The sequence below is a fragment of the Ammospiza caudacuta genome, chromosome 2 (genome assembly GCF_027887145.1).
Source record: "Ammospiza caudacuta isolate bAmmCau1 chromosome 2, bAmmCau1.pri, whole genome shotgun sequence".
Lineage (NCBI taxonomy): Eukaryota > Metazoa > Chordata > Aves > Passeriformes > Passerellidae > Ammospiza > Ammospiza caudacuta.
In genome coordinates this window covers 52,135,745-52,158,901 of record NC_080594.1, presented here as the reverse complement: position 1 = coordinate 52,158,901, position 23,157 = coordinate 52,135,745, and the positions used below count along the sequence as shown (strand labels likewise).

At 44.5% G+C, this 23,157-nt stretch overlaps 1 protein-coding gene across 2 annotated transcripts in view; it reads left to right on the top strand.

The window, feature by feature from the left end:
* SLC7A1 (solute carrier family 7 member 1) overlaps positions 1 to 23,157 on the top strand; it is a 37,288-nt gene that overhangs the window by 11,423 nt on the left and 2,708 nt on the right. The window contains exons 2-11 of one of the 2 annotated variants that reach the window (XM_058825301.1): positions 4,124 to 4,507; positions 9,164 to 9,322; positions 11,527 to 11,701; positions 13,523 to 13,647; positions 15,200 to 15,422; positions 16,202 to 16,341; positions 18,026 to 18,128; positions 19,832 to 20,043; positions 20,377 to 20,525; positions 22,706 to 22,814. In XM_058825301.1, coding sequence (XP_058681284.1) covers positions 4,124 to 4,507; positions 9,164 to 9,322; positions 11,527 to 11,701; positions 13,523 to 13,647; positions 15,200 to 15,422; positions 16,202 to 16,341; positions 18,026 to 18,128; positions 19,832 to 20,043; positions 20,377 to 20,525; positions 22,706 to 22,814 — 1,779 coding nt within the window. The remainder of the gene's footprint in view (positions 1 to 4,123; positions 4,508 to 9,163; positions 9,323 to 11,526; positions 11,702 to 13,522; positions 13,648 to 15,199; positions 15,423 to 16,201; positions 16,342 to 18,025; positions 18,129 to 19,831; positions 20,044 to 20,376; positions 20,526 to 22,705; positions 22,815 to 23,157) is intronic. The other variant, XM_058825302.1, reaches the window with a different exon arrangement.

Below are 23,157 nucleotides of genomic sequence, written 5' to 3'. Positions count from 1 at the left end.
TTGAGGTTTTCCACCTCTTTTCCTCTGTAGGACTTCTGTGTGAATGATGCTGCCTTGGGAATGGAAGCAGCAAAACCAGCCTTTGGAAAGGGCTCCCAAAGGGGTTTGTTACCTATGTGTTGATCAACTGGTTGGCATCATCACTGCATGCTTGTTTGGGACCACGTTTGCACTAAAAATACAGGGTGAAAACCATTCTACATTGTCAAATATACCAGCACCAGGGCAAGCTCTTTGTTTTGCAGACTTGTAGCAGTGATTATACAGTTGTATGAGGGATATTTCTCCTCAGCATTCTTTTGGTCTTCAACAGATGTCAGATTGTCCACTGGACATGACTTTGCTGTGAGAGAAGGGTACTGATGGCAGTAGACATTTCCCTGTGTTTCAGAATGGATATAACCATGTGTGGGACAATGTTGAATGAGGATTTCAGCTCACGCATCCTTCAAGGAGATGTCTGGGGACTTCGTTGGACATGCAGCAAGATTAGGCTTAGGTTTACTTCTTTCCTTAGTAGAAAACTCCTTGTTCTGCTTAATCAGCTTTAATTTTATGCTCTTCTGCAAATTGGAGAAGAAAATTCTCAGGAGCAGCAGTGCGTTGAAGTAGGTAAGGGGTGGCGTTTCAGAAGCTGAAACAACTTGTAACTCTTGAGGAAGTGATAGTACTTGCTTATGTAAAATGGTGCCCTGTCAGCTTATTTTTACACATGGTGTTTTATGTTTAGCTGGACAGATATTTATTATGGTTTACTTCTTGCTGTCAACCACATGGCAGATTGCTTATTTTCTTATGGGTTTGAGAAATGGGGAAGGAAATCTATCAACCTGATATAATAGGTATGTTAACTGTTAGATAAAAGGAGGAAGAATATCTTATTTTATTTAAAAATACAATAGAGTCAAGACACAAAAAGTTGGACAGGGAACAAAAGTAATAAACATAAAATGCACTGTAAATAAAACACCAGTAGCAGTTGGACTATTGATGTTGGTGGGAGCTTTGCCATTGACTTTGGTGGGACAGGATTCACCCAAGGATGTGGCCCCTGGCCTGGGGTCCACCCTGCTAGGCTACTTGGGTGTGTCCTTGCTTCCCACCAGTCCCAAAGACTTCAGCTCCAGCCAGAACCCAAAGTGGTTCAAGACCTTGGGTGGAGCTACCCCAAGAAGTCTTGGGCTGAAACCATTTCTTACTCAGGGTCTGAGTGGCTGGGACTTGCAGCTCAGTGCTTCTCAACAGAGAAACCAGAGCTGAGCATGTGCAGAACAAAACTCATCTATATTCATTCAGATTCAAGTTTCCTCAGCTTGAAAGTGGTTAGGTACCATCTGGAAACATTTCTGGTATAATTTATATTGTTTTACGTTATTAGGACTGCATTATGCCACAGGAATACTGGCTGTGCATTCAAAAAAAAGGCTTATCTTTTCAAGTGAGGCTGGGAGTGGAACCAGCCCAGAACAAAGGGTCACTTCAAAGTCAAGGATGACTGTTTCAGAAGGCAAAATCACAGCTGGATCCAACTTCTAAGGACGGGAAAAATCATAATCTCTGCCAAAATCACCCTTTGATACACTTGCAAAGATAACAAATGATACACAGAAGGTTTTGGGCTGAGGTGTAATGACTCTGTACTGCATCCTGCAAAACCAAAAGATTGTTCTCCTGTAAAAATCCCACTTGTCTTCACTGAAGTCTCTGTGTTAAGTGACAGTGAATATAACTGAAAGTAAAAGGTTGATTTGGTACCTGCTGTTTCAAAAGCAAAGAAAACATGTAAGAGATGCTTGGGTGGTGATCAGTGGTGCCTGTGAGATGAATGACAGTGCTCTGTGTGAGGGCCACAGAAGATGGCTGCATTGCAGGCTCCCTGTTTGTTACCTGCAGGCTATAGGAAGTATTCTATTCACAGCAGAGATGCTCAGACTTTGACATGTTTTTTGTGAAAGAGGCAGTTGATATCTTAATCTGGAGTTCACCTGGAAGAGCACTGTCTGCTGGCATTAAGCCAATTGCAGGATGTTGGTCTTAATTTCCAGGTCTGTCATAATTAAATAGCCCTTCTTCTAAGCAAATTATTCATAAAAAGCAGTTCTGCTTTGTTCTTGATGGCCATAGTACAGCTGTGCACACCTGTGGATAGGCCCAAGGGAGCTTCCAAATGAAATTGCTTTGAAATATGCTTCTTCTGGGACACTCTCGAGTGATATATAAACTTGAAGTAATTCACTAATTCACTTGAAGTAATCCCCCTGCCCCCTAGGACCTTGCCGAGTTCTCTGGTCCTCCATCTCTGCACCAAAGGTCTGTTCCTCTCCTGGGGATGTTTCCCCTCCCCAGCCCTGTTTTTTGCCAAGGAAGTGATTTCTCATGATGTGTATGTCTGTGACAAGGCAGGGAATTGGGGACCAGTTACTCCTTCATTTTCAGTGCAGAATTAAAACCACTATGTTATGTTTGTATTGCAGGATTTGTTAGGGTAGATGGCTGTGTAGGAAGTAAAAGGTCTACCATGTTGTTGGCATCCTAGAAAGCAGCAGAATTCATAGGAGACACTCCAGTACCACAGTCTTCTCATCTATTTAACCAGTTCAAAGTTTGTGACTGCCCTGTCCCAGTTTTATGGAAGTGGGCAGTTGTCCAGCCAAAAGCAATCCTGGCTGACATGGATTTGGGTAAGGCTCAGGTGAAAAGGAGATTGAGTGAAGAATCTGACATGAATGCATTTAGGTAAAGACTTAGATGTGTCTTCCTGCTGAAGGGAGAAGATATTTTTCCTTCTCTGTATGTGTTGGGAACTCCCATGGTTAATGAAACAAGATTTTTGTAAGATTGGCCTAAAACCTGCTTTTCTTTATTTGTCTAAATCCATGTCTGTTGGGAACAAGTTTGAGAGCTGTTGGTGGGGTACAATTCCTGACACAGTGGGCCTTATAAATCCCCAGCCCTGTTCCTGCAGTTGTAATTACTTTCTCATAGTAGGGGAGTTAGTGTGTAGCCAAGAGAAAGGGATTTAAGCCAGGATTTATGACGGGTGTCTTGGAAAAGTGAAGAGGATTTTTGGTTTTGTAGTTGATGCTGTGGTGACAGAATTGAAGCATGGATTTAATAGTTGCCTCAGTTAATTAAGTTTCTTAGCATGTATTTTCCCACCTATTACACTAGGTTTTAGCTGGAGCTGATGAACTACCAATCTCACTGAACTGTACTGTAAATTGCATTTAGGAGTATTTTTTCCTGCATGTTATTCTCAGCATAGTATTGATGTCTGTGTGCAGTGTGTACTGCTGGAAAATTTGTGTTTCAATCTAGCATTGCATTGAAATAAAAGAACCTTTTTCCTTTCCCATAATTAATGAGGAAACATTTTCAAAGCCCTGTTGTTGAAGCCAGCTAAATGGTGCAGTGTGGGTATCAGGGTGGGGCTGTTGGAGTTGGAGGATGCAGTCTGAGATGGAAGATGAGGTTCATCCCTGTAGGCTGTGGGCACACAGCTTGGAGATTTGTAGAGCAAAGCAGAGAAAATCTGTTAGTCTGCACAACGCATCTTACAGAGGAGGTTGTCCTGGAGTAGCTGTTCCCTCAGGTTATCAGGTTGAGAGGTGTTATGTACATCCCTGCAGCATCCTCAGGTTTAGATTCATCCCAGTAATACAGGGTTTGTGCACTCCACAAGCTCTCTGCAATGTGAACCAGAGTGTGGTAGATGGAGAAGCTGTAACATTCACTTTTAAAATACTCTCCTGCCCAGAACAGGAAAACCTGTCTGAAATCTGAGAGACAAAATTTTCATTTTTGTTTTGCCCACTTGTGTGTGGGCACTGAGTGACTGTGGAGCAGGGTGGGAGCTGGACCGGAGTATCGCCTCTCTCCTGGGATTGCATAGGGTTTGCAGCATGACTGAGAGTTGGAAGCAGAACTTTGGTGTTGTTTATTTTAATTCCCCACGGTAGGTCTAGATAAAATGCCAAAGGAGACATTTCACCCTGTAAAAAGGTGGAAAATGGGAAGTTTGATTTGCTGAAATGTACGAGGGCTGTAGCACTGTACCTGTGCAGTGATGCTGATGTAGAACGGTATTCTGGTCTGGATAATGATGGCAGCATCTTTCTTGCAGGCCCAAACAGGAAGATGGATTGTCAGAAAATTACCAATTTTGGAAACCAGCTTCTTCGTCGGAAAAATGTGGACTGCTCTCGAGAAGACAGTCGCCTCTCGCGATGCCTTAACACGTTTGACTTGGTGGCTCTGGGTGTAGGCAGCACTTTGGGTGCAGGTGTCTATGTACTGGCTGGGGCTGTGGCACGGGAGAACGCAGGACCTGCCATCGTCATCTCCTTCTTGATTGCCGCCTTGGCTTCCGTGCTGGCGGGACTCTGCTACGGAGAATTCGGTGCTCGAGTTCCTAAGACGGGATCAGCTTATCTGTACAGCTACGTGACTGTGGGTGAGCTGTGGGCCTTCATCACAGGCTGGAACCTCATCCTCTCCTATGTTATTGGTAAGTGTGGTGAGTGTGCTGCGAGAGCCTAGCTTCCGTTCAAGGTGGCAGCCTGGTGTGTAGGGTCACCCTTGTTTCTGGTCATGCCTGTGTTACTGTTACAAAATAGATGCTTCACTCTTGCGCTCACCGGGATTTCAGGACTCATCAGCGGGATGCGTTTTTGATGGCTGCTGTGCTGCTGGCTGAGGGCTTATTGCTGCTGGGAATTCCTTGAATCTCCACCTCGTCCCTCTGGCACCCCCTGGCTTCTGCACACTTGCTAGGGCACACACTTGATCAAGGATTAATTCTGGTCCCTTTGGGATCTATTTAAAGTATCTGGAGATAAGAGTTTTGTCTTGTGAAGTGCTGCAGAATTAATCTTGAGATGATCTGCAGGTTCAGAGTCTCTGGAAAATACAAAGCAAATCCCTCCTAAGCCCTTGACTCCCACTAGGAGAGGCCCTGGCTCAAGCTCAGAGCATGCGCTGTGCAACTCAGCCTGATGCATTAAAACTAAGCCACACTTTGCTAATTAAGGATTTGTGTCTTTTCAAACACATTCTGGGCAGGCTGCTTGTTATCATGCCTCTAAGGCTGCAACAGACTCACCAGTTGAGACTGAAAGCTTGCTAGTTAAACTGAAAACCAACTGTTTGCTAAATTACTGAAGGGAGTTGGTTTTTTTAAATGCATTTTATGGGATTTGTAAGCATTACCTCGGAATTTAGTTTCCATGGTGCTTGGAGGGTAAGATCATATCAAGAACAACATAGTGGCATAGCAGCTGCCTGTCTGAGATCATGCTGGCTTTCTTCTGTGTGTTACCTGAAATATTTTTCTCCTCTTCTCCTTCTCCTTAAAAAAAAAAAAGAGAGAAGATGAAAAGCCAGAGTCAATTTAACTCCTCTCCTTAAGAAATCTGAGTCCTGTAGCTATTTTGTGAATTACATTCACTGCAAGGAGTAGATAAAAATAATTTTTAAAAAAGTAAGTGTTTAATTTCTTCCACACTTCTACAATGGACTCTGCTTAGGCTACATGTAGAAAAGTTGAACAGACTTCTTGGTAATTTTTCTTCTGTTCCAGAAAGGTAATGATAAATCGTCTCCTTCATGCCCTTCATCTAATTGGTTTTGGGGCCATTCCTACCATGATACTGGACGACCAAAATGAGTGACATAGGTTTTGGGGCAGCAACCACGGCTGATTCTGCAAATGCACAATGAAAAGTTTTGCCTACTGAATGTTCTACTCCGAGGATCTGGGCTCAGAGTGGTATTTCCGAGATTTTTTTTCCCCCTCTCATAGTGGATTTTGAACAACTGTCGCAGTTCTTGTTTCAGAGTTGACTGCTTAGTGTGTTGTCACAGGGCAGGAAATTCAATTAAAAACAAGTAGATACAATCCATGAATGTGTTCAAATAGAACTTCCTTACTTTTATTTCAGTCCTGTGTCAAGAATGTGTATTTGCAAACTGTCTTTCTCATAATTTGTGAGAAAGGGTGGCTAAGGTGGAAAAACACTGGGGGAGGATATGAGGTGTAGAAGGTCCCTTTATCTTGCCCAGCTTTTCTCTCAGAGCTAATTGCCCCTCTTGAGAGCAAGGACAACTCCCAGCAGCTTCTGGGGCATGGAGGAGAAAGATACGTTGGCTGCCACTGTTAGGCCCCAATCAGCTCTCTCAATGAGACTTTTGAAAGTGTTTATAATGGTTCCTGTACTCTGAGTTAGACACATGAGAGAAATACTGACCAGATAATCGCAAGAGGTCAAAACAACACAAAAGTTTACTGGCAAACTTCTGAAAAATTAGGAGACTTTGGCTAAAGACTTACTACAACATCTGATCAAGAACACTTCTCACAGCATTGATTTAGCCCATCCAACTTGACAAACTTTACACCTGTTAGTTACTCAAAATCTTCCAAGAAGAGGGAATTAGAAGAAGGAGTGAAAGACAGAGAAGATATGGAAAAGCACACAGAGCTACCAATGCCTGAGTTCCAGCAGTGTTCAGATACAAGCTCCAAGAGGAAGGTAGGGTCAAGATGTGCTGCACTCATGATCAGCCATAAAAACCCCTGGGCCTTTGTGGGCCCTTCACCCAGGTGGGACTTCAGGTCATTTGGCCTCTCAGGAGCTGGGTTAGGCAGAGTGGAGCCCTGCCCCTGGTGTGCCAGTGCAGTGCTGGAATAGAGGCTGGGGGGTGTGGGGACAGGGCACTGCCTCACCGGGGCAAAGCTTGACCTGCTCACTCACACACACAGGCATCCCTAAATATCTCGGGACATCAGTCTCTGACAGACAGACGCTGCACTTCAGAGCCAGGGCTTGAAAGGGACAGAAAGCTGTTTTTTTTCTTAATCTTGCAGAAAAAATGCCAAGCAGTGCATCAAAAATGTGCATCTCTAAAGAGCTCGGCCAGCTTGGTGTTTTCATGCTGAGGTTCTCAGACATCGGCTCAGGAAGTATTGTGAGGGTGGTAAAAGAAATCCTGGAGTCCCAAGGATGAGTGGCCAGTAACTTTTACTTAATTGAAGTGACTTGACTTGGGGGAAGGCTTGTGTGGAGTCTTGGAGGTGGGTGATGAGAAATAAATGGGCGTGCAACTTATCAGTTATGGTCTAGAGAGAAGGAGAAAAGTGTCCAGGACCAGAATCTGATGTGAATTTTCTTCTGGGATGATGTGGGTTTGGGGAACTGTGCCAGATTGTGGGATGCGTTTCAGGAACTAGAAACTGGCGGGAGCTGGTAGTATGATGAGTAACAGCATCTCTGTTCAGTAGGTGCTGCTGGGGTTTCCTGGCACTTGGTGACCTCCTTGCCCGTGCTTGTTCCTGCAGTGAGCCCAGGACCTGAACTCTGCAGTTCTCCTGGGAGCTGTGTGCTGTAGGCAGGAGCTAAATCTGCTCTGGTGAGGCTATGCTGACCAGAACTGGGTAAATCCTCCTAGGTACAAGCTGAATGTCTTTACACTGTGCTCTCTAATAACAGCAAGATATTATCCAGGTGTCTGTGTTGTTGAAAGAATGTCAGGTTCCCTCTGCTCCCTCAAGCCTGTTGGTTGCAGAGAGTTCCAGATAAATGGCTGATAGTTATGTGGAACTGGCATCGAAGCAGCTGGCATCTAATATAACACATGCAGGAGCTGGGTGTTCCCTTCCTAGAACATAAAATATTACAGCTAGGACAAAAAATAGCACTAAAATAGTCTTTTTCCTCAAATCGTGCCAAAGCTAACCTGAAAAATTGTAATGTGGTGTACAATAACTTTTGCAATTTCTCAGGATTAAATTGATGGCAGTGATGTCCAAACTATTTAAAGGTGTGTTCACACTGTGCACTTTTCTGTCTTGGTGAACAGAAGAGTCTCCCAACAGGTCTGTTCTGCAGCTTAATTTTTATGCTGTTGCAAAGCTGGATTGGGCAGGTGAGTGTTCCCAGCTGTGCTGCAGGTGCTGCCCACCGCTGCTGCAGAGGATTTGGCTGTGGGTGAGCACAGACATTGTTTGACAGGATTGCAGGTGCCGAAGTTGGGACCTGAACACCCACTCACAGGTGAGTGTGGCAGGACAGACTGTTCTGGGTGGAAAGGGGCCCCTGATGGCATCCTCTGAGGAGCTGCTCTGCAAGCCAAAAGCAAGCCAAGGTCTTTTTTTAACTAGGTAATTATGTACAGAAATAATTATGATATGCATTTAGGTGCTATTATATACAGTGTATGTACTGTATGAGACCTTGGGAGTGTAGCCACGTTAACACAGGAGAGGGAAAAATTGGCTTTTATACAAGCCTACTTATTTCACAAAATGCTGCCACTGTCTGGTGGTAGCTCTTTGTTGTTACTATTTCAGTTCTCTAAAATTACATTTATGGCCCAGACACTGTCCCCAGCTTGCTTGTCCTGAGACCCCAGGTTCAGTTCTCACCCCAGCAAGCTGCACGTAGTTGGATGCACTCAAACAGAAACAAAAAGTGGCCCCAGAGGGCAAAGCCTGAGCACTTGCTGCAGGCAGGAGCTGTTCCACTTGCTGTGGTCATTCCCAGCACTCTGCAATAAGCTGACTTATGCTCAGATAACATGTAATTTGTATCTGAGTTTTTTTCCTGCTTGGATGCTGTGGCACTGGAGGTCAGAGCTGACCTGGGTGTTTCCAGAGTGCAGAGCTGGCCACTGGTGTGGTCCAGGCTCTGGTGCTCCAGCACTGCACTGCTGGAGGGCAGCTGGGTTCTGTATGGGCCCTCTGCCTGGGCTGCAGCCCCTGCAGCCCCCTAACTGAGGCTGCCAGGGGCTTTTGCCAGCATTACCTTTGGTCCTCTCTGGTAACAGAAATGACCAGGTTTGGGGGAAGGGCCCTTGGGGGTGTGAGGAAAAGGTCAATCAGAGCAGTATCACAGGCAAAGCTGAGGTTTGCAAAGAAGCCGGACTAAAAAGATTTTTCTCATCTTGTCAGCTCAGGGTGAGTCTGAGGCCCACCGCCTGTGTGTGTTACTATCAGAGCAGATGCCAAGCATGAACACAGGCTGTGGGCTGGGTATGGATATGAAAGGCTGCTCCCAGCACCCCAGCACCCGGGAGCACATGCAAGGTTGCTTTGAGGCCCTCTGTATTGAAAAGCCTTACAAGGCTCCCCCTGGTTTGATCTATCTACCTTTCTATCCTCTGGCAGGAACCTCGAGTGTGGCCAGAGCCTGGAGCGCGACGTTTGATGAAATCATAGGGCAGCACATTGAAACGTTTTGTAAAAAATACATGACAATGGATGCTCCCGGAGTGCTAGCAAAGTACCCAGACATCTTTGCTGTGGTGATAATCATCATCCTAACAGGTGAGGCACTGGATGGGTTTGTGGGTCTTGCACCTCCTTCTTCTGTAATCTCATTGTTTGCTTTTGGAATGAGCATGAAGTCCTGATTTATTTTGAACAACATATTAAAGACTTTCTTTGCTACAAGTGTTGGATTGACCTATATAGCTGCTGAGGAGTTAGCACAGGGCATAGCCTGCTTACAAGGTTTTGAATTAGAGGGGAGCATTCTTGATATTTTTGAGCCACTTTTAAAGCTTTCAATCAAATTTTTTATAAGGAGGTAAAGAAAAGATGACTTGTTATCCTCAATCAGGTATAGGAGTTTAATCCTTCCCTCCACAAATCCTATTACACAAGAATTTCATGCAGTTAGTCTATCAGCCTTATTCCCCCTTTGAAAATCTACCAATTTTTTATGCTTTGAGCCAGAAAAGCGAGGGGAAAAAAAGAAAGAGGACTTGGTTATAGTTTCATGTACTACTGTTTTAGTTTTGGGTGTTTTAAAATATGTACAGGCTTCAGTTTGCAGAAGTGAATACAAGACTCCAGAGAATTTAATGTGTCACACACAGTCCGCATTTCTTTTTTTTTTTTCTAAAAGTGTGCCAAGCCTTTGTTCATAAATTGGAAAAGTTTTGACAACTTGCAAGATCAAAATTCTTCTGAATGTTTACTTCTACTCCAGCAGGGTCTTGCAAAGCATTACCAAGTTTAGGCAAATTTAAAAAATTATGCTTCCATACTCCTCTGTAGTTTCCAGCAGGCAGAAGCTGCAGTGTCCCACTAGCAAGGTTATCCTGACATTTCCCACTCTGATTGGAATGGCCTTCTCAGTTTAGCTGTGCTCATAGGGACAGGTCTCATAAGCAAGGGATGCTTTGGCATTTGGATTTGCATTTGAATCTAGGACTGCATTGATGGCTGCTGAAGCCAATAGCAGCCCTCTGTTTTCAGGATTACATCTGAATGAGAGAGATTTTCCCCTTTGTTCATTTGTATGTAATATGAATTGCTCTCATTTCAAATCAGAATCTGATCTTTCATTTCAGATACAATTTACAAAATTTAGAACTCCTTACTTTAGCACTGCTGAGGTGTAAAATTACAAAGGTTACTTTGTACTAAGGTGGCTTTATGCTCCTGCATGAAGCAAATTCCATGGATTTTAATAAAAAAGGCAAACCATTCTTTTCTAAAAAAAAGCTGCTGAAAGAGCAGCTTTAGTCTCAAATACCATCATCACAAGTTTATATCTGCTTGCACTGTCTTGAGTTTCAGATTTCTAAGAAGTACCTTACAAGTTTTTGTGGGCTGGTATGTAGTTCTATCAAAGACTCTTCTGATATGGCTGTCTCAGCTTATTTCTTACTTTAAAAGAAGGAAAGGTAAGTACACAGGATGCTCTTCTCTCATTGAAGTCCCTTGGAGTAGCAGTAGAAGAACAGTGTTGTGCTTCTCTTCTCCCTTGGGCCTGTGTGAAATTTTTTTACTTCTCCTTCAGCCTTAGATTTGAGTTAAAAGTTTCAGTTTTTAAAAATCAGACACCTGAAGAGGAAGTTAAGAGAGCTTGTGGACCTGAGAAGCCAAGCTATGCTTCAGTGAGATTTTGCTTCCCAAGGCCTGTAGCCATGCTCTTCTTCAGATAGATCATCTTAAGACCAAGCTGAAATCCTCCTCTCACTGAACTCACTGGCAAAGCTCTTGCTGATTAAGTAGGAGCAGGATTCCTAAGATGCCACCTTCTTTGTCTTCAGCTCTAGAAGTAGCTATTGTAAGTAGAATCCTCCTGGATTTGGTCCCTGCTCATATTTCCCCCAATTTCTGAGGAAAGTTGAGTGTTCTTCATAACTTTTGCATTTGGCCAAGACCTATAAGACCATGTTCCTTCATTGAAAACCACCTGTAGTGCTTTCTCTGGGTCTCTGTGTGAAGTTTGAGGCTGTGGGAGTAGTTTAAGTGTATTAGCAAAGCACTTTACCAGGGACATGGTCCACATGGGCATGCTGGATGGGAGAGTGTATCACATTCTGCAGAAATAATGTCTGAGCTGAAGTTCCCATCCTACTTCTGGCTGAGTGAATCCTGAGCTGCTTGGCTTTGTGAAGAAATGAGACGGGATAATTTGGGCAGAGCACAGTGTGAACGCAGTTGAGCTATGTCTGTGAGTCCCCAGCACCTGCTGCTGATGGTGAAATACCTGACCTATGCCATTTTTTCCCCAGGGCTTTTAGCTTTTGGTGTGAAAGAATCTGCCCTGGTGAACAAAGTGTTCACCTGCATCAACGTCCTTGTCCTTGGATTTGTCGTGATCTCCGGCTTTGTGAAAGGATCTGTTAAAAACTGGAACCTGACTGAACAGGACATTTACAACAGAAGCCATAGCCTTTTCAAAGACAAGTAGGTTGGATGTTTTCTTCTCATCTCAGAAGCTGGTGCATTTTCAAAAGCAAGTTTAAATGGGGGGTTGTGGACTGAGATAGAAAAGCAGTGAATGGGATGACTGCCTCCTTTGCCACAGACCTTGGAGGCAAAGCTGTCTTTGGTGGGTGTTTGCTGAAAGCAAGCTGTGCTGATGGGCTGAAAGTGCTTGGAGCAGCTGTGTCGTCGTGGGCCCTGCTGCAGGACTGACCATTTCTAGCCTTATAACCAATATAGCACCCAAAGTTGAGAGAAAAGAGCTCTTTAGACAGTGTTCTACTCAAGTGTACACCAGGCTGGCTCTGGTGCCTGTGTGAAGCCATGTCCAAGTATAACTGTGTACTTTGAATACTTGGGCAACATCCTTTGGCATTGTTATACCTTATAGAGACCTTGTTGCAAATGCCTCAATAAAATGAAGGCAAGTTGCAGGTTACTTTAATGCATTGCTGCAAGCATGTCATAAATCTGTTTTTAATGACATTTTGCTTGGCCAAAATTCTGTCATCCTACACAAGATCAAAATTAATGAGCTTATGAGGCCTACCAGTAAGACAAAGTGATTAATTTTTGAGACTGTATCACACAGGATAAGGGCCTTTATATATCTCCACTTTTATGATGGTCTGCAAGGAAGCACAGTTGGACAAAATTTGGTGAGATTCATAAGTGTTGTGTGGGTCAAATTTATCTTGTGTAAAAGCCACTTCTTGAGCCTCTTTTCAAAATTCAACCTCTGCAAAAAAATTGCTTCTATAGGACCAGTCCCTTCTCCTTTCCTCCTGCTATTCCCATGCAAGGAGCAATTACTGCAAGAGTTTCAAAGTATGAATGCAGGTCTTTGACCTGTATGACTTACTATTTTTGTAAAACCTGACTGGGGTTTATTTTATCATTATTTCCAGAGTGATCCACATTTGAGTTGTACTATTTCTGTTGGCCAGATTTCATCTAAGTCTCAGCAGAGCTTCTGTGAGAGAGTTCAGATACGTATATGTGAGAAGACTTGCAGATTTGGGATTTAGTTTAGTTTACCTGCCTTAATTCATCTTTACAATGACTTTTCACTGAAAATGTTACCTAAGTCACTTGAACTGAAGGGCATGCTTGTTATATCACTCAACACAAGGCACATGGATATGGGGTTGCAATCCAGAGTGCACTGGGATCAGCCTGTGTTTGTCTGTTGACTTAAATGAACTTTGGTTAAGGCCGAGCAAAGCAGTTGGTGTGTCAGGGATCCAGGCTCCATTTCTCTCTCATGGTTACAGGAGTGGTTTGGGTATGAGCTTGGCACATGGAATTTGAGAAGATGGGGTGGATTTTAAACAATCATGGCACCCTGCATTCCTTTCTTATGTCTACTCACCTACCTTTTATCTGAGTCCATCTAAAGTAAAAAGTGGATGGTTCACGTGTTTCTCAGTCTTTAGTTTTTCCAAAAGCTTCTGTTCAAATGAATTATATGTATGTGCACACATGCAGTAATGTTAGGAAATTATTTTTAATGTTCATGCTATTTTCTCCTTGTCTTAGCCAAGACGTTTTTATCCACCCCACGGAACAGGTGGTGGGAGCAAATCATGAACCATTTTTATTCCATGCCTTCCCCAGGCTGTTGCAGGCCAGTCCAAAGCTCAGCAGTGGGTAGGGCTTAGCATTTTGCCTGGTATGCCAGCATATGAAAGGGAGAGCCTGCTTCTTCAAACTTTGGCTTTGGATTTTGTTATGAGCTGTGTGAATAGCTTTGTGACTCCCAGCTAGGCAGGATCACTTCTAACCCAGTGCCATGCCTTTCAGTCAAACACAGGAAGAAAAGCTCTACGGTGTTGGAGGGTTTATGCCCTATGGATGGAAAGGAGTCCTCTCAGGGGCAGCTACGTGTTTTTATGCTTTTGTGGGATTTGACTGTATTGCTACTACAGGTAAGAGGGAAGATGTCTTCGTTGTGGTTATGAACCTGGCTGCCGGTAGATCAACTTTCAGTAACATTGGAGAGCACAGATAATAGGGAATTCAGGACACCACGTTTGTTGTCCCTCTGAACCTCAGCTCAAAATAGGCTTTTGGCTCAGCTGCTCCTAATAGTGAAAGTGCTAAATTTGTTCAAGTCCCTGAGTGCCTTAGTGCTGACTTCTAGCTGCTGTAGCACATGGATAAACTGTATAACCACGAGCTGCCTCCCTTCTTTGCCTGCAGGGCCCACGCTAGTGGATGGTCAGTGATGACACAACCAGGTCAGATGTTCAGGTTTTCCAGCTAGGCAAACAGGGAAGGCCCAGCTTCACATGTCTGGTATGAGTTTGAGCCTCTAACTCTAGATGGTACTTTAATTAACAGGTTATTCTGGAACAGTGTTCTTCAGTGCCTTCAGCTGCAGAAGCTCTGATGGCTTGGAGAATTTAAAAGATCCAGAGAAAGAGGAAGCCTCTGGGGAGTAAACTGTACCCTAGAGCTGTGCTTTAGAATCAGGAGATTTTACATGTAAAGGTTAAAAGGCCTCATTTTGAGAGAGAAGCCATCAGCATGGTCGTATTTCTTGGGGCTAAGATGAATCTTAATTTCCTGAAGAAAGGATTGTCCTTAATTTCACATTTGGCAAGAACGGTTGGAGCAGAGGGCGAACGGAATCATCACAGAGAGATAAAGCATTACTGTGTCTTCTTCCAAGCAAGGAGCTGGAGAAGTGTTGGCTCCATTACTCCAGCCAGCCCTGGAGCTTCTCCTTGTGGGAGAAACATTCATCTGCTTTTGACTTGTAGGGGTATGGATCTGTGTTTATCAGTTCATCCTGCTGAAATGCTGTACCTCAGGAGTTCTTGCTTTCCGAGCAGTTTTGTAGGACTAGGAAAGTGCAAGTCTGTTCTGTAATTGATCGCTGCCTGAATTTTGGTTTTTTACACACATTTTTTCCTACTTGGTTGTTGAAAATTTTCCATAAAAACTAGAGGAGGTCCTTCTGTTACGAGGCGTGTTCAGAGAGCCATACGACTTTCAGGCACTATGCCCTTCTCCAGAAATGGGCACCTATGGTGCCATGATCCTGGTGTATTAGTTCTGGTAGAGATGTTACTAAAATGGACATCCATGGATTTTCCCTACAACTGCAGAATAATTTCTTGTTCCATCATCTGTGATCATTGAACTCTTCTTGGGTCTGCAGCATCAGTAGGATAGAAGGAGTAGGATAGAAGGATGATCTGTTTTGGGCAAAGCACTATTTTAATCCAGATTGTTTCTGTGCCTGAGTTTACAAGGCTTCCACAAATGTGTGTCAGAAGTGACAGGAGCAGCAGAAATGGGAGCAAACAGGCTGTGATAACCCAAGTGGATGGAACCAGGCCATCAACAGCATTATGGCCAAAGAGCACCTCTGTACCCATGAAACCTTTGAAAGCCCCCGCCAGCACACCTGCCCTAGGCTGAGATAAAGGTCTTGCTTGTCATTTAGCTGATAGTTAAATTTCTTTCTTCTAGGTGAGGAGGTAAAAAACCCTCAGAAGGCCATTCCTATTGGCATTGTGGCATCTCTTCTCATTTGCTTTGTGGCTTATTTTGGCGTGTCAGCTGCCCTGACGCTCATGATGCCTTACTATCTGCTGGATACCAATAGCCCTTTACCCAATGCCTTTAAATACGTGGATTGGGATGGAGCCAATTATGCAGTGGCTGTCGGTTCCTTGTGTGCACTTTCTACAAGGTAAGACACTGCTCCTCAATTTTGCGTCTCTGAAGGTACATCTCTCATGTACCTCCATCTCTTTTAAGAAATGGAATGGAAACCAGGGATGAAATTCAGGGCTACTGACCTCAAAAGGACCAGGATCCCACCCTGTGGTAGGTACCAGAGAAGCAGGTGACCAGTATCACTTCAGAAAGTCCCATCTTAGCAGAAGAACCAGCAGGTGCATCTCAGGAATATAAATCTGGATTGAATGACTAAATCATGGAGGCAGCTATGCAATGCAGGCACAGTTTGGGTGCAAGACATCCTGGCCTGCTGGGTGGAGAGCAGACTTGTGTCAGGTGGTGCAGGGTGCATCTTCAGGAGCACATGGGGCTTACCATATCCAGGGCCATCTGTCTGCAGGTTACCTGCAGGACAGCCATCTGGATGGGAGGCAGGGAAGGCTGGAGGCAGAACTTTTCACCTCTTGAACTTAGAAGGCCTATTTCAGATCAACTTAGACATACTCAATTAGGTGAGCATCTCACAGAGGCTCACAGAAGTTACAGCTCTTTTACGACCTGAAAGTCAGGCTGGTTTTATGCCCCATGGCTAAGTTTAGCTATCCAAAATCATAGAGCTGCACTCAGTTACCAGCTATGGGTATTCAGAGGGAGCCCTTGAAGGAGAAGCTGAAGGGAATGAATGCCACCTGTTCTGTAGTTACACTGCCATAAACTTGCTTTCACTTGTGTGCCTGTGCTCAGCAGGAGGTGACATAAGTAGATTATTTCTCCTTCCTGTGTCCGTAGTCTCCTTGGCTCCATGTTTCCGATGCCTCGAATAATTTATGCTATGGCAGAAGATGGACTTCTCTTCAAATTTTTGGCTAAAGTCAACGAGAAGAGAAAAACTCCCTTAATTGCAACGGTGACCTCAGGAGCTACTGCAGGTAGGATCCAAAGACTTGAACAAATGTGTGGATAGGAGACATAAGCTCATCTTCAGGGCAGATAAGTCTGCCTGACTCTAGCCCACTTACTAATTGGATATATTGCAGAATACAGCATCCCAGAGGGTGTCCTGGATTTCCAGGGCATGCCCTGGGGAGTCTGCGTGAGCATGAGAAGCTCGCTGTGTGCCTGTCCCTATTTCTCAGAGCTCATTGCTTACAGTCCTGTCTCCTGCCAGGAACTGCCTTTATCTGCTCAGCCAGCCTTGAAAGTAATTAACACCCTGCAAGGTAGGAGCCAGTGGTGCCCCAGCATCCTTGTGGCTGCTGGCCTGGCTTGGCTGGAGACACTGCTCTGCCTGTGGGTAGCAGCTCTGCAGAAGATGCCAGAGCAGCCGGAGACAAGCAGATGGCCCCTGTGGCACTGGCATTTGTTAATCAGTTAGTCACAGCTGGCAGCCATCCTGTTCTCCCCTTCCTTCTCCTGGCCTGCCAGAAATACAGGAATTAAACCTCCTGGACAGCAAGGATGAGCAGCTTACCCTGTTCTTGCAGCCACCCCCTTCCTCACAATGCCTGGCAAAGAGGAGAGCAGCCTTGCTGCTTTCTCTTTACCTTCTGCTGCAAGTGTAGGATAAGCTGTGGGTACAAAAATGTGCCACCTTTGGTGGGGAGTTGTGCCAGACTGCTGCCCTGGGCTCTTATCTCCTGTGAAGGGGCTCAGCTCCTGCTGCTGGGACTCTCAGAGCCTCCTCACAACTTCCTTCTCCCACACCTTCCTCTTCAGTTGTTCTGGGGTCCAGACCATAGTGAGGTAGGAAAAAGAGCAATATAAAGTAAAAAAAAACAAACAGCTTTGTGGTCTCATCCAAATGGTCCATAGTGCCTATGACCAAAACCCACACAAAGCTGCAGGGACAACATTTGCCAGCTGAATTTCAAGTTTGGGCTGGCTATTGGGCTCCACGTTGTACATTAAGGCTGAGTGGGGCCAGGCTTGGCTCTGAGGTCCCTACACTCTCATATGGCTGTTGGTGCCACCTGATGTCTGACTGTGTGTCTTTTATCCACTTATTTGCCTTCTGAAAGCCCTATACAAATTCCTGTACAATCAGGGTTACCTAGTGAGACTGTGTAAGCAGGGTAATCCCTAAGGAATGGCAGCCTTCTTCTGGAAATCCTGGAAATGTGATGACACCTGCTACTTCATGATGCCCTCTTTGATGCTTGGTCCCACTGCATGCAGAAGCCTGATTGCAACCCAGCTAAGCTGAGACACCAGGGAAGGTGATGCCCATCCTCTGTTCCCTCTGGCTACTTCCAGGAGATAATTGTGACTTTAGGAGTGCTGCAGCTGCACTTGGGGACTAACAATGAGGTTGTGGCTTAAACCCCTGCTTTTTGTTGGTAGTTGGGTGAACATAGCTGTGCGAGACAAACAGGCTGGAATTCACTGTAGTAAGCATTTCCTGTTGTTTCAGCTACTGAGGCTGGGACAGCCTGTGGAGTCTTAGGGTATTCATGCACCAAGGCCTGCCTCTCCTTCTCTTGGGACATCTTAAGCTCCCCTACCAAGTCCTGAGCAAGTCACATGTGTGCTGCATTGTTATTAACACTGCTGAGATGTGCATGTTCTGCCATATTGCTGATTTTTCTTCTCTCTTACCTTCCTCTCCTCCTACAGCTGTTATGGCCTTTCTCTTTGACTTGAAAGATCTTGTGGACCTCATGTCCATCGGGACCCTCCTGGCTTACTCCTTGGTAGCAGCTTGTGTGTTGGTATTGAGGTAAGAATGTAGAAGCTTTGTCTCTTCTGGCACAGAGAGAATTCCACACAACAGTCAGATGCCCTCATAGTTTCTATGGGCACATCTCCAGCTACAGGCATGTGAAGAGCTTGTTTCTTTAATTTCATGGGGGGATTGTGTTAGTTGGATCGACAGGGAGGTCCTCTGAACTTGGTTAACCCCTGTTCCATGCCAGTCCTGCTGTGGTCAACTCAAAATGCTCCAGGAGATACGCCAAGGGGTAGGGAGGAAAGATGTGTGATCCTGGATGTCTGCCTTGTCCCCACTCTTGTGCCCAGTGGGGATACCATTTCAGGTTGTCCTCCTTTGAAAAGGAGATTTGAGATGAAGTCTAGTAGCAGGAAAAGAACTGAGCATGTGTTTGCAGGATCAGTGTGTCTTTGAGAAGTGCTGAGCTCCCACAGCTTCCCAAACCTAAGCTAAAAATCTTCAGTGCTTGGCACCTTACAGACAAGAGCACTCGATTAATGAAAAAAATATCTGAAGATCATGTTACTAAAAAGTACCTTTGTATAGAATGACTTACTCAGAATCAGATGGAGGCTCTCACAGCAATTGCACTGAACTGAGAACAGTCTTGCAGTAGGTGAAGGGCCAGTGCTGTTCTGTGGTACCATTGCTTTGTGATTGTGCTCTGCTCCCTGCCCCTTGAAAATTCTTGCGATTTACCTTATCCGTCTTAAGTTTCCTGATTTCTCAGCCTACTCTTTTCCTCAGAGCTAGAAATGGCTTTTTAATTTGTTTTTGCAAGCTGCTGTACCTATTGCATGACATTTCCCCCATCATGGGTTGGCAGAGGCAACAGCCTGTTTTGTAGTGACCTTGGCAGCGGATTTGTCTGCCTCTTGACTGCTTAATGATGTAGCAGCTGAATTGCTTCCAAAGCTGTAAGATCCTGCCACTAGTTGCTTGCTGTGGCTGCACCCAAGGATTTCACTGCATTTCACAAGTTTAGTGTTTAACAAATGCCTCATTGTGAACACATCCCCACAGGAACAGTTTTAAGGTGACTTTCAAAGTGGCCCAGTCCTTTAGTCAGACTTGTGGCTGAGTAACTTGCCAAAAATTCTGTAACAGAGAGCTGAGGCTCGAAGAGTGTTTTTTATTTATGGTTGCACATGGTTGTGTGTCACAGCCCTGTTGAATGTGGTGTCCACAGCAGCAACCATTCTTGCTTCAGTTCTTCCTTCCTTATGTGGTAGCAGACAAGCTGGCAGAAGAGTCTGGGGTGGAGGGGTATGTGGCAGCAGTAATGCTGCTGCAGGGTGTGACAGCTGCAGAGCTGTTAGCTCAGCCACCTCTGTGCCAAAATGCAAGAGCTGAACTGCCACAGATGACACAATGGCCCTGGTTATGAGCATCAGTCTGTCCCTCTGCTGTTTCCTTTTCCTGTCACTCCCATGTCACTAGTGATATGGATGACAGGGCTCATGAAAAAGAGCATTGTTGCTTTAGAACACTTACGTTACAGCCACACTGTAGGGAATAAGAGCTGGTCGTACTTGCTTACATCATGATGACATCATTCCTCAAATTTCCTCTTGAAGCAGAAGGGTATAGAAGTGACGTGGGCCTATTCTGGTGCTGTAAAGGTCTGGCGTGTAGCCATGACTATCTGTGTGAGGGTATCACTCATTTAAAAGCCAAACTAACAGGCTCTTTGTGTCATTTCCTTTTGCTAGGTACCAGCCAGAGCAGCCTAATTTGGCATACCAGATGGCAAGGTCGACAGAGGAGACAGATAACAACGAGTCTGTGAGCACCAGTGAGTCACAGGCTGGGTTTCTGCCAGAGGAAGAGGAGAAGTTTTCCCTCAAAGCCGTACTATGTTCCACAGAGTCAGATCCTTCCAAATTCTCAGGTTTGGTGGTGAACGTCTCAACCTTCATCTTAGGTGAGTGCTGGGCAGTGTGTCTCTGGGGCACTGAGTCAGCTGGTAGGACTTTGTACTCACCATGGTGGGAAAACTCACCTCCTTGATGTGATTTTGATGAGCTTTTGTAATGGCCAAAATAACTGAAGATTGAATTTCTGACTTAAAAAGAAATTCACAGATGGAGTGCGTGGGGATGTATAGTGGCAAAGGCATATCTGTTATGGTTAGGTTTTTATGAGTCGCTGTTTTGTTTGTGAGCTTTCAGATTCTGCTTTGCCTGCTTATGGTTTGTTCTTGTGTTTTCCCTGTATCTAAAAAAAAAAATCAGTAACCTTTGGTGTCTGTTCACAGGTTTCCTTATTGTGGGTATCTGTATCCTGACTTCCCTTGAGCCAAACATTCTGATAAATACTGTACAGATTATTGCCGCCATCCTTGTTGTCACTATCATCTTCATTATACGGAAACAGCCTGAAAGCAAAACCAAACTCTCCTTTAAGGTGAATGTCCTGGGACATGTAGCTAGGATAGAGGTATCTGGGAGGTGGTTGGAGGAGGAAGTGCATGTGTTGGCCTGTATCAGAAGGGGGACATTGGCCAAATGGATGTGCACAGAATACAGGCATGATGTCAGCTTTGCTATCCAGGAGAAGCTGGAAAGGCAGAAGCTGCTGCAGAGGTGTGGCTGGAAGGGAAGGGCAGGAACCTGCATTTGAGAGCAGATGGTTATAGGATAGGGAACAGACAGATACTGGAGGAAAGGGGATGATTGTGAAGGGCCACATTGGATCATGGATACAAAAGGAGAAAGAACATAAGAAGTAAACTTGTTGGCAAAGATCTAAGGCTCTAAGTGCATTTTCATGTCCTCCCTAGTCCTCATGGAGGCTAAGAGATGACCATTATCTCTTAAACAGCCTTAAGTATGAGGAACTCTGTTGTTTTCCTGCCCTCTCCAAGCACACCATCCTTTCTATATTAAACAAACACTGGGATGGATTTTTTCTCCCAGCGTAATCCTAAGTCATGCCTTATTGTATTGATTTCACGTAGCTCTGCAATTTATTAAATTAATTTTGAGTTATAATTCCATGCTCTAAACTGTGTTCATTTTGATTGCTCTTCAATTAAAAATTTTCAGAAAATTCACAGATTTTAGTAACTTAATACAGCCAGAGTTTTCCAAGGTTGTGTTTGCAGCTCATTTTGGGGTGATGGTCCCAAAGGTGGAAACAGAAATATCCAGGAGCAAAAAAGTTATGCACTCTCACTAGATGGTATTTTCTGAACATGCTTCTGAGGAGGTCTGTTCACCTTTCACTCAGGATATTTCACCTCTGTTTTTTCCCCTCAGCCACTACTCTGTCCAAGAAAAAAGAAAATTATACCTGTCACAGCTAAATCTGTAATCATAGAATCATTTTGGTTGGAAAAGACCTTTAATATCAAGTCCAACCATTAGCCCAGCACTGCCAAATCCACCTCTAAACCATGCCCCCAAGTGCCACATCTACATGTCTTTTAGCACCTCCAGGTGTGATGATGGCACTGCTTCCCTGGGTAGCCTGTTGCCATGCTTGACAATCTTGTTTCTTATCTCCTTGCTGTTCTCCGGGCATTTACAACCTGATGGTGATTTTTCTCCAAAATCACTCTGGAAATCCAAGGCTGACCTGTTTGTTTCCCAGTTGTTTTTCTGTATTTTTTAAAAGGTAATTTTTCTCTCTTCCCCAGTCTTAAGAGACTTTACCAGTCTACCAAGAGCTCTCAGAGTTGCTGATTTAATAGTTCAGAGATCACTTCTGCAATCTCTGGGTACATAGCTCACCCACCTAGGGAAATTTTATGTCTCTACTTACTTGACAAAGCCTTAGAAAAATAGCTTTAGAAAAATATTCCTTGTCTCTTCTAATTTGTGTACCTACCCCCTCTCTCTAATGATGTGAGCAGCTACTTTGCATAAATTTTTTTGACAAAGCTTAAATTAAGAAAGGCCCACATCTCTGCCGGTTTGTTTTTGTAGATCTCCTTTTTCCCTTAGGAGTGAAGCTCACTTTCCACTTAATTCCACCATATTCAGAAACTTTTCTAGTAGTATAATTTGCCTTGTTTGATTTTATATTTGCAGTGCTGTTTTCTGTATTCTTTTTTTTTGCATTTTGGCTTTGCTGTCTCATTCTTCTTTGATTGTCAGACCACTAAGACGTTCTTGGTACTGGTATAGTCATCTCTTGCAGTATTTGCTGGTTTTCCTTGCTTTGGGATAATTTGCTCTCTATTGCTTCATTGCCTTGGTACCTGAGGGATGAAGTTCCTCAGGTCCCTCCTCTGACATTCCCCTTACCTTCATCTCTTGGTCTTCAGTAGGTGCTTGTCATGACACAGTCCTTGGTTTTTACTCTTCTCTCCTTTGCCCAACAAGTATTTAGTATTGCCACTAAAATTTGCTTCTTACCTCCTTCTGGACCACAAAACAGGCTTTTAAAACAGATGAATAGCATCGTTCACATGCCCCTCCTGTGTTGGACTGATGTCCCTTTGGGTTTAACCTTGTCTTTTCTCACATCTGGCAGCTGAAGAGTTGGTAACAGCCATCACTTCCCATTTACGAGGGATGTGATGTTCGTTGCTGCTTGTTAACCATGCTTGTAGATGTAACATATCCCTTGTTCTTCCTCAGGTACCTTTTTTGCCCTTCCTTCCTGCTGGGAGTATTTTTGTCAATGTTTACCTCATGATGCAGCTAGATGCAGGCACGTGGATTCGGTTTGCAATCTGGATGCTCCTAGGTGAGTTTAAGTGAAAAATGCTATGTACAGAGTTACTAGATTCTGTTCACCATAAATTTATTATAGCATTCCAGGGAGGGATTCTGCACTCTGGCCATCCTTGGGCAACCCTGGTGACTTGACTGAAGCCCTTTAGTCAGCATGTAACAAGCTTTGTTTCAAATTCAAGGGTCTTGAAGCCTTTGTGTGGACAAAACAACAACCCATGAACCGTCTTACGGGTCTTGTTGCCAACAAGAAACCACAGAGCATTCCTTGTTGGCCAGCCTTGCACTGCTGTCCAGGTGGTGGAGCTTGTGCTTCTGGAGCTGAACAAGCTGAGCTGCATCCCAAGATGCTCCCA